Source organism: Tympanuchus pallidicinctus, unplaced genomic scaffold (genome assembly GCF_026119805.1).
Source record: "Tympanuchus pallidicinctus isolate F22 unplaced genomic scaffold, pur_lepc_1.0 scaffold3, whole genome shotgun sequence".
Taxonomy (NCBI): Eukaryota; Metazoa; Chordata; class Aves; order Galliformes; family Phasianidae; genus Tympanuchus; species Tympanuchus pallidicinctus.
This window is the reverse complement of record NW_026294747.1, coordinates 57,397,484-57,408,671: the sequence shown is the minus strand read 5'-3', so window position 1 is coordinate 57,408,671 and position 11,188 is coordinate 57,397,484. Positions and strand designations below refer to the sequence as shown.

Sequence of the window (11,188 nt, the reverse complement as noted above, 5' to 3'; positions counted from 1 at the left end):
CACGAACCACGACGCCAAGGTGAGGCTTTTGTCTTTGCGTTCTACCAACGGGACAAGACGAACACATCCCAAAGCCACCAGCAGCCAGGCCGCAAGCGCGGGCCGGCTCGGAAAAGCCCCACGACCTCCACCGGCCCCAGCGGAGCCGCTCTCCGGGGCCTCCAAGGCACCGCACGGGGCCGCGCCGCCGACGGGAGCCGCTCCGAGCCGTTCCGTGCGGCTCCGAGTCCCGGATGTTGGAGCAGCCCCGGCTGCGCTCAGTCCTTCTTTTCCATAAAAGGCCAGGGGCCCGGCGGTCGTTTTTCCTTTAATTATCCCCCTCCTCCTCCTTCGTCCCTCCTCCTCCTCCTCCTCCCATCCCATCCCTGCCCGCCCCTTCTCTCCCCCCCGCCCCCCAAACGGCGGCCCCGCAGGCAGCGGTTCGGGGGCAGCCTTGCTGTCCCCCCCCCGCGCCCCCCGGGCTCCGTCCGTCCCTCCCTCCCTGCCTGCCTGCCCCGCTCCGAGCCGTGCCGTGCCGTGCCGGCGCTGAGCGCTGCTCTCTGCGCGCAGGAGGCCGGGGCCATGGCGCTGGACGGGATCCGCATGCCGGACGGCTGCTACGCCGACGGGACATGGGAGCTGAGCGTCCATGTCACCGACCTGGGCCGCGACGTCACCCTGAGGGTCACCGGGGAGATCCACATCGGGGGAGTCATGCTGCGCCTCGTCGAGAAGCTCGGTGAGTGCCGGCGGCCGTCCTGCCCCAGCATCCTGCCGCGGGGCTCTGCCCCGATGCTTTGCGTTAGCGGCCAGCGGCGGGACGCTGCCCCGACGTCCGACGCCCTGCTCCGGCAGCCGGCTTTGAGTCCCAGCACCCTGCCCCAGTGCTTTGCTTTACGACCCAAAGCCCTGCCTGCACCGCCTCGGCACCCGGCCCTGAAGCTCTGCCTTAATGCCGTGCCTTAATATCCAGCACCCCGCTGCAATACTTTGCTGTAGCGCTCAACACCCCGCGGCAGGATTTTGCTTTAGCATCCAGCCTGCACTCGGGACACTGCCCCAATTCTGTGCTTTAGCACCCAGCACCTGGCAGCCAGCGCCTTGCCTGCACCCCACAGCCAGGGCTCTGCTCAATACTGTGCTTCAGCTGTTGACATGAAGCCCCAGAGGTCTGCCCTGGCGCTGTGCTTTGGCACCCAGCACCTCGCTCACATCTGGCATCAGGAGTTGGACTCGATGATCCTTATGGGTTCCATCCGGCTCAGGGTATTCTGTGATACACCTCGACCAGCACCCTGCCCATATCCAGCATCTGCTCCTTGCCTGTCCCCCTGCATCCTGCCCCAGTGCCCCATTGCATCTCTCTGCATGCCCCAGGGTGCCCCTGTACCCTTCTGAGCTCCACCCAGACCCCCAGCAGCACCCACCCTGCACCCACTCCCATCACCCTGGGTCCTGCTGGCTGCAGTTTGCACGGAGCTCAGAAATATCATTGCTTCGGGCTGTTTGGTGCAAGTTCTATGATTAACAAAAAGATCTAATTGGCAGAGTTTGCTCAGAGCACAGCTGAGCATGGTCAGCATTAGGGGAGGTGGCTCTTCGTGCCTCTGGCTATGGTCTGTGTGTGCTTACCCAGCAGTAGTGCTGGGGTGGCTGCTGTCATTGCTGGGATAAAACATGAATGTTGCACTGCAGGCGCATGCCTGGGGCTGTGGGAGTAGCAGAGCTGTCAGCCGTGCCCGTGGGTCCTGCTTAAATCATAGAATCATAGATTGAATGCAACGTGTTTGCATGGCTATAAGAGCAGCGTCCTGCTTTGGTTGTCGTTTGTGAATTGTCTGGGGTTCAAGGAAGGAGGAGATGGACTTAAAGCAATCATTCGATCAAAGGGTCTTCTGCTGGAGGCAGCCAAAAACCCGTTTGTGTCTGCTATTTTTCTGCTAGAGATGCAGAAAGCTCAGCCTGAAGCCAGGCCGAGTGCTTGGGGAAGCAAAAAAACCCTAAAAAACAAAAAAAAAACCACCAAAACAAAATAATAGGGAAGAAAAACAACAACAACCCACCTCAATGGCTTTCTAGAAATGGTAAAAACTGACCCCTGGGTGATGGAGGGCTCTGCTCGGGGCTGCCGAGGGGACCCGAATTAGAGGCTGACGTCAGACGTCCCCGCGCCGTGCTGGTTAAATTAGGCATTGTATTGAGGGGAAGGAATGCCAGCAGCACGGAATGGGATTCTGCTGCTCTGTGCTCAGCTGTCGGCACAGCCCACGGCCGCTCGGTTCCATGAGTCCAATTCCCACTGCTTTCCCCCATCCCGGGGCTGGTTTGCTTTCTTAACGTCTCTCTGTGTTTAAAAAAGCAAGCAGTGTGATTGTTTCCTGAAGGATCTCCCTCTTTCTCTCTCTCTGTTTTTGCTGTGGGTTTTAAGGAAACTTCCCAAAGCTGACGTTTCTGGCAGTGCTGGGATGCCTGGTGGTGGATGGCTGGGATGCTGATGGATGGGGCTGCTGCTGTGGGCCAGGCTTGGCTCTTCCATTGGCTCTCCATTGGGGAGCTTCCATGGAATGTGGGGCCGGGTTGAACCCAGGGGATTTGGGGCCGGGCTGACCCTGCTGCCTCTTGGTGGACCCCTCACATTGGTGAAAACAGTTGATGGCTTTGAACATAAACCCTCTGCATTCCCTCCCTGCAGCTCCGGCAGCTTGCAATTAAAACCTATTGCGATTGGAAAAACCCCCAAGCGGGGATTCTGGTTACTGAGTGAATTGCAGCGACCTGCGTGCTCCCCTGTTATTCATCACCCCTGCAGATTAAGACACTGTGTTAATTGAGCTGTGCCATGTGGTCGGCAGAAAAATGGGCAAAAAGTGCTGAGGTTGGAAGAGCAGCACTATTTATTTAGTAACCTATAAAGGTCCAGGGCAAAATCCTGGTCACAGCATAGGAGCTGTGCAATGAATCCTACCCGTGCTGTTGTACTATGTGGCACCCATCAAGTTGGGATGAATTCTTCTCTCTCTGTGTATTTATATGTAATTTGTTAACAGGGGGCTGCACTCCAGGCTTGGCCCATTTGCAGAAGACAGCTGATTGCATTGGAAGTAGGCAGCAGCTGCTTGGCTTTGCCCAAAATCCCAAGCAGGGCTGCTGCCTTGTAGGAATTCCGCCACTATTGCCTGACTTACAAAGTCAGTGCGAGAGGAGGAAGGAAGGAAGTGAGCAGAGGTTATTGTTGTTGTCGGCTCGAGGCTGTTTTAAACATATGCGACCAAAATGTTGCTTCCATTTATTTATTCATTTGTTTGAAATGTGCCTGGGAGGAGCTGGTGGGACGTTCCTGGGGAGGTAGGAAGCTCGGGGAAGGGGTGTTGGCTGTGCGTGCCAATGGGGCTGGGGGACTGAAGGGCGCCGGTGCCATCCAATGGCGTGGTGGGACCCCAACTGCTCAAAGGCCTCATGTCGTGGTCAGTCAGGGCTCTTGGAAGGATTTGGGCAGCAGATTCCAGCTCTGCCATCCTCTCTCAGCTCTTCTGTTGTGTCCTCATGGTGTGTACCCTGAGGGAGGGCAGGATCTCACCTGGACACAAGCGCTGATCCACACAAGTTTGGGGTTTTTGGTTGACGTAGCGCATGGAGAGCTCTTTCTTCTGGTGGTTTCAGCCTGCAGATGTGCCTGGGGGAATGGTTTTAAAGTGAGACAGGAGAGGTTTGGGTTGGATATGAGGAGGAAGTTTTTCAGCCAGAGGGTGGTGAGGCACTGGCACAGGTTGCCCAAGGAGGCTGTGGATGCCCCATCCCTGCAGGCATTCAAGGCCAGGCTGGATGTGGCTCTGGGCAGCCTGGGCTGCTGGTTGGCGACCTGCACACAGCAGGGGTTGGAGCTGGATGAGCACTGTGCTCCTGTGCAACCCAGGCCATGCTGTGATTCTCAGCACCCGGTGACCCACATCTTCCTGGGGAACGTCACGCCGGGCTCGTTAGCTGGGCTGGGATGTGGGCACAGTGCTGGTGTCGGTGCAGCAGGCAGTGCTGGGCTGTGCTGGGGCAGGAGCATCTCCTGGGGTAGCCAGCAGCATCCCAGCTCTCGGTGGGGTTTCGTGTCGCTCCGTGTTTTGCTATCAGCACGTGGTTGATATCTCCACACCGAGTCCTTGTCCCTGGAACAACGCATTTGTAACAGCACTGAAGTGGAACACGCACGTCGCCGGTAATCGGAGGACGCATGCAGGCTGCGTGCTGTTCATCAGCCCCTGGCTCCAGGAAGCTGCTGCATAGGCACGCAGCGGATCGCGGGGCTGCAGCTGACATAAAGTCCTCTTTGTTGGCGTCAGTGCAGCCAGCGAGCAGGACTTGGGGGCGGGGAGAGATGGGTGCTGCACGTATGCTGGCAGGTCCCGGTGATGCGTGCTCCCATCCCAAGCGGCGATGAGTCTTTGGAAGCCTCCCCAAAGAATTAAAATCGAAATGAAGCAATCTGTTTCTGCCGTAACTTCCTCTCTGTCGGCTGGTTGTTCTTTGTCCGTGCGGCGGCACGTGAAGGCGGTGGGGAAGCGGCCGTCCCACACCTGGAGGCAGAACCCATCTGCGGCGGTGCTGGGAGCGTTTCCCTTCCGAGCCAGGCTGGGGATGCCGGGGGGGTTTGCGATGCCCGAATTGTCGGTGACCACAGACAGGAAATTGTTGGGTTTGCTGCTCAGACCAGCCGAGATCGGCGGCTTCCTCTGGGCGCGCGGTCGGCTGTGGCACAAAGTGTGGGATGGGGCTGGGGGAGCACGGCTCACACCCTTCCCTTGGTTTCATGTGCTGTGTTTGTTCCTGGCGGCGGCCGGCCTTTCCTTTTCCCCACCCTCCTCCATCGGGCTCTGAACGCGGTGTTCTGCATTGAGTCTGACTGTGTTTGATGTGATGTCGGCTGTGTGTGAGTTGCTCCTTAATATTTAAAGGGATGGATGAGGAGCTGACTGCCTCCAGGTGGGAATTTCCAGAGGGATCCCTCTCTGAAACATTGCAAAAAGCAAACCAGGAATCTCCCAGTTTGCTGAATGGGGGAACTTTATTGCAAGAAGAAGCCAAGCAGGGCCAGAAGGACGTGGTTACTGCATGGAGGGATGGTGCTGAGGTGGGGAGTGGGTCGGGTTTTGGGGAAGGGATCTGTGCTCCAGAATGGCCTTAAGGCAGCACTGGGCCATCAGCTTCCCAGTGTGCACATAGGGATTCATAGAACCACAGGATGGCCTGGGTTGCACAGGAGCACAGTGCTCATCCAGCTCCAAGCCCTGCTGTGTGCAGGTCGCCAACCAGCAGCCCAGGCTGCCCAGAGCCACATCCAGCCTGGCCTTGAATGCCTGCAGGGATGGGGCATCCACAGCCTCCTTGGGCAGTTCCTGGTGCAACCTGTGATGGTGCTGGGCTTTCACCTTCACTCTTCTGTTTCTGTGGTGGGGTTGGGGTGGGGGGACAAAGGGTGTGTGGCACTGCTGTGGAGTTCTTGATGCAGGGAGTGTTTGCTGAGTTGGGAAAGAGCACAGGGAGTGTTTGCACTGCATGCTTGGCTCATTGCAACATCACCGATTGCAAAGCTGCTGTGAGCCCACAGTTTGGGCACTGGGGGGGGTTATTTGGTGGTGGGGTTTTATAGAAAGGCTGCCCGGATGCTGCAGCAGTTGCAGAGCCGGCTTTGCAGGGTGCAGCTGTTACCAGAGGGATGAGTGCTGAGCAGAATGAGGTGCTGGGGTGCGGGCTGCCTGCTCAGCCCCGCATTATCTGCGTGCTGCATGCATCCTGCACAACGTCCTCCTGCTGCTATCATCTGCAGCTCCTCCTGGCACAGCTTGCACAGGCGCTGGGCATGAGCCAGGGTTGCACCTCTAGGGATGGAGCACCCACAGCTCTGCAGGTAGCTGTGCCAGCTCCTCCCCACACTCACTGTCAAAAAAATTCCCCCTCCACTTCACCTTAATCTCCCTTCTTTTAGTTTAAAGCCGTTCCCTGTTGTCTCATCACTGTGACTCGATGCTGCAGTGCATGGGGACGGAGGGATGCGCAGTCATGGCAGCTGGAGGCTCCCTGCAGAAGTGCTTTTCCTTCCTTCCTTCCTTCCATCCTTCTGCTGTGTATCTGGGCAGTGCTTTAATCACACCAGCCCCTCTGTAATCAAGTTTCCTTGCATTGCTCCCAGTCCCATCCGCCGCAGCTCTGCTGCTATGCTGCTGGATGGAGGGTGTGGGAGGAGCACCTTGCTAGAGCAGGGCATGAACCCTGCTCAAAAACCTCGTTAAAAAGAGAACCCCACCTTTTGCTTTCCTTCATTCTCTCCCTTAGGAAAATGGGGGTGTTGGGGTCACAACGACATTTGTAGGGCCAGGACTGGGGAAGTGGTTGCAGCTGGAGCAGGAGGGATATATGTGCAGGAGTGCAAGTGGCACCGTAAAATGAATCAGATTGCCAAGTGCTAGCTGAGTAATCCTATTAATACTGAAAAGAGCTTCCTTCCTAGAGCTTGCTGCAGAGTAGGAGCCACTTGCATGCCTGCAAGGCTTTGTCCTTGCTGGGGGTGCTGCCTGGGTTCTGCAGAGTGACCATCAGTCAGTGATCATCCTGAGCAAGGATGCGTCAGGCAGCCGTGCCCCGCATTGCATCCTGCATTGCATTTAGGGGCATGGCCAGTGCAGATGGTGGTGATGGCTCACATCCTACATCGCATTTAGGAGCACAGTTAGTGCATGTGGTGGTGATGGGTCAGCTCTTGGACTTGATGATCTTAGAGGTTTTGCCGACCTTTGAGGTTCTATGAACCACCCACAGAACCATTCATAGAGCCACGAAGGTTGGAAAAGACCTGTAAGATCAAGCAGTTCAATGGGTTTCTCATAGCTGGCCTCATACAGGCACAAGATTAAAACCCCTTATTAAATCTTAGGAGTACTGAGAGCATCACGTTGCTGATCGCAGCGCATTGCAGCAGCCTGGTAATGGTTCTTAGAGGCTGTTTGTCTCTGTGTGCTGCAAAGTATAATTTTTCAGGTCTCATTACCAAAGGGCAGAAGGATTTTATTGTTGATCCTTTTCCATTTAAAGTCCCAATGTAGGCTCCTAAGTGCCCCAAACCACACCAACAAATAGATTCTTCCTGACCCCATCACCCAGCCGAACCCACCTGACCCCAGATAAATGGAACTTCAGCCTGACCCCAGATAAATGGAAACAGCTCATTTTCTGCATTTTTTTTCCATGATTGTCCAAGAAGGAGTGGCTTTGGCATGTTCAAAGGAATCTGGGTGTACGGAGGTCAGCAGGAGCAGGGGGTGGTGCTGGTAGGTCCCAGCCCAACGGGATCAATAGATGGACGTGTGTGTGTGTGCATGGTCGTGTGTGTATATGCAGAGCTGTACACATGTGTGTGCTTTTACCAAGAGAGAATGAACATACCTGTAGGGAAATACACTGTGTGTATCTATAGCATGCATGTGATAAATACATCCAGATGTGTGATATATGTATCACATATACACACAGTTATATACACGTATATGTCTATAAACTGTGCAGACATAAAAGACTGCAGCCATATCACAGCCTGAGCCCTTCCACTTGGGCACACACACGTAGACACATATATATGCATGTGTAGATGGGGAATCAGAGCCATTAGCATTGGAGAAGGCCACTGAGATCATCCAGTCCAACCATCAGCCCATCACCACCATGCCCACTATGTGGGTGAATGTGTGTGTTTGTGTATGGGGGAACATGAAGATATGTACATATGCACACACACTGTGCTTTCCCATGTGGAGATATATGTGGAAATGGTCAGTGTTTGAAAATAATCCTATGTAGATGATACATATAGATGTGTGTGTGCATGATATATAATGTGTATTTTAGATACGTGATTATTAAATGTATGGAATATTGATATATTTTTATGTATTTATATATTTTATATCTATATTATGTATCTTGCATGCATACCAAGCTATGTCTTTGTATTCTTATCTGCATATGGGTCCATATGTATGTGTATGGGTCCTTATATGTACAGATAGCTCTACCATATGTGTAGATAGATGTAGTGCCTAACATATTCTTGGAGCTTGTGCAGGAGCTCCCAATCATTCCCAACCCACATCTCAGCCCTGTGTGGTTGGCTGTTGGCTGTTGGTCCTGCAGCAGGAGGGCCCATTGAGGACAGGGGATATTGGGATATCCCCAAAACAAGGAGGCACAGGCAGTGTTGATGTGACACCGGGGTCTGGTGTGCGAGTGCCAAGGAGCTGCTGCAGGGCTGGAGATCCCCACGGGTCCTTCTGGCCTCCCTTAAGCAGGTGCTGGTGAGCTTGGAGTATCCCTTGTTATTTTCTGCTGTGTGAATCCCAGATGGGAACTGTTGGCAATGGAAACGTGCCAGTGGCATTGGAAGGCACCCATTGGGATCACAGAATGGCTTGGGTTGGAAGGGACCTTAAGGCTCATCTGGTTCCAACCCCCCTTTGAGCCCAGCCCCAAGGAAATCACAGCTCAGTGCTCAGCCCTCAGCTTGCTGCTAACCATTTCCAAGGCTTCTTTATGTGCAGCTGCTCCCCGGCCATCTCACCATTAACCCAAAGTGTTAATTGCTCTCAGGCTGTGCTTGCCATGCCTGAGAGGTTAATCTGCAGCGAGAACCCAAATCCCCTCCTGTGCTCTGTTACACATAAGTGTTACTGATTCAAGATGCCTTTTTTTGCTTCCCCCACCCCCTAAACTTCAGTGCCAACCTGTTGAGCTTCCAGCTGGGCACAAGTTGGACCTCCTTACCAAAGTCCATTGTAATGATTTCTCAGATTTTTCTGAGAGTAGCCAAGGCTTGTGCAAGTTTGCATGCTTTTCTATATTTGGTTTTGTTTAATTTGATTGTACAAAGCTGCTGAAATGTCCAGCTTAGCATTTCTACTTTCTGGCTGTGTGATGATGCCGTTTTGTCACAGATTAAAAGGAAAAACAGACAGGGATCAAAAACCCTGTTTGTCGTCCCACGCTGCAGGGCTTTGGGTGTGGGCTGGTGGTCACAGAGTGGCGATGGCAGTGGGTGACAGCTGGTGGCTCCTATGTGGGAGTCCAAGGTCACAGGAGGGTCTGGGGCAGAAATCTTAGTGCCATGCCAGGGTTTGACCCAGAAAGCACCTTGGCTTTAAACCTCTTTTTTTACTGCGGAAATTAAAGTAATCCTACAAAATCCATAAGCTCAAAACTTCCTGCTAACCCCATTCCGAGGGCAGAAGTGTGTCTGTGGTGTCCTGCATCCTCTTGGGGTTCTCCTCCACCTGCCCACCTGTCCTGCAGCAACGTTTGGGTTCCCCTCTGGGATGAGGGCTTTAATTCCCCATATGGCTGTTGATGCACCCCGGTGGTTTCAGAGGTTCTGAGCCCACGGAGAGCTTTGCAAAATGCAGCTCCAACTTTGGATCATGAATATCCCAAGTTGGAAGGGACCCACGAGGATCATCGAGTCCACTTCTTTCCTTGGAGTAACATCTGGGAGTTTTCCAGTTTCATTTGCAGGGACTGCAAGACTTGGCAGGAAGCTTGTTTAATTCCACTTAATTTTGTTTAATTCCATTTTCTATGCACGTGGACATGGCTGGGCTCACCTTTGGGTAGCAAGGCTGTGGAGACAGGGCAAGCCAACAGCTGATACCAAACAGTAAAGTGAAAATCCCTCCTGGGAACGCGAGGAGTTGGCCATGAGCCCCTTGGTGTCCCATCAGCTGGGACCACAGGGACCCAGTGTGACTCTCCTCACTGCTTTTCCTCCTGCCTAGCCCATTTCTGGGCCAGTGGTAGAAATGTAAGATGGTGTGGGTTGGAAGGTTGGAATGTCCTGAATGCTGCATGATGTGCAGAGAACGGCCTTTTTTTCTGGCATTTGTGGAAATGACAGCTGAGGGGAGCTGTTGGAGAGGGTCCTGAGGAGCCCAAAAATGATCAGAGGGCAGCCTATGAAGATAGGGTGAAGGAGCTGGGCTTGTTCAGCATGGAGAAAAGAAGGCAGCAGGGTGACCTCAGTGAAGCCTGCAGTGCCTAAAGGGAGCCTGCAGACAGGAGGGGAGTCAGCTCTTGGCAAGGGGAGATGGCAGCAGGACAAGGGGAAATGGTTTGGAGTTGAGGGAGGGCAGATGGAGGTTGGATGTCAGGGGGAAGTTGTGTGCTGTGAGAGTGGTGAGGTGCTGGAACAGCTGCCCAGAGAGGCTGTGATGCCCCGTCCATCCCTGGAGGTGTTGAAGGCCAGGTTGGATGGGGCCCTGGGCAGCCTGGGCTGCTGTGAAATGTGGAGGTTGGTGGCCCTGCATGGCACAGGGGGGTTGGAGCTTCGTGATCCTTGAGGTCCCCTCCAACCCGGGCCGTTCTGTGATTCTGTGATGAGGAGGCAGTGACATCCTTCAGACCCTTTGGTACATCCCATAGCAAACAGCTCATCCCCGAGCAAAAAGCTCACCTCCGAGCTGGCTGCTATGGAGCGCAAGCAATTATTTCTGACTTTTGAAGGTTAATTCTGGTCTTGGTTTTAATGGGTGAATGCTGTGTTTGTTGCAGATGTCAAGAAGGACTGGTCGGACCACGCGCTCTGGTGGGAAAAGAAGAAGACGTGGCTCCTCAAAACACACTGGACGTTGGACAAGTATGGGATCCAGGCTGACGCCAAGCTGCAGTTCACACCACAGCACAAGCTGCTCCGCCTGCAGCTGCCCAACATGAAGTATGTGAAGGTGAAGGTCAACTTCTCCGACAGAGTCTTCAAGGCGGTTTCCGACATCTGCAAAACCTTCAGTGAGTACCTTGTCTTCCATTTGTGCTCTTGTGCAGTAAAACTCATTAAATCACTGCTGACTTCCACCTTCAAGCACTCAACAGCCAGCCTGGGGATCAGGCAGCCCAAATGCCTGCTCGTTTTGCCTTTCAGTTCTGTGTGTTGATACCTGCAGAGCGCTGCAGATGTAACCCACAAAGGGATGAGGTTTCCATGCTGAGTGCTGCTTTCAGAGCAGAGCTGCTCGCAGTGCTGCACTGGGCAGGGCAGCAGCACCCTGCTCCCTGGAAGAGTTATTGGTGCTGGGCTGTGATTTCTATCTGTATTTTTGCAAACATAGGCTCTAGATGAAGAACAAACCCTGCAATAGGAAATCTGCCAGATCCCTGGGTCTTCTTCTAGGAGAAAATGGTATTAGGG

The 11,188-nt window shown here is 54.0% G+C and overlaps 1 protein-coding gene across 4 annotated transcripts in view; it reads left to right on the top strand.

Moving 5' to 3' along the window:
• Positions 1-392: 392 nt before the first annotated feature.
• Positions 393-11,188, top strand: part of FERMT2 (FERM domain containing kindlin 2) — a 36,716-nt gene continuing 25,920 nt past the window's right edge. For 3 of the 4 annotated variants that reach the window (XM_052696574.1, XM_052696573.1, XM_052696572.1), the window contains exons 1-2: positions 550-718; positions 10,555-10,788. In XM_052696574.1, the coding sequence (XP_052552534.1) occupies positions 562-718; positions 10,555-10,788 (391 nt within the window). In that variant the 5' untranslated portion in view covers positions 550-561. Of the gene's footprint in view, positions 719-10,554; positions 10,789-11,188 lie in introns of all 4 variants that reach the window. The other variant, XM_052696575.1, reaches the window with a different exon arrangement.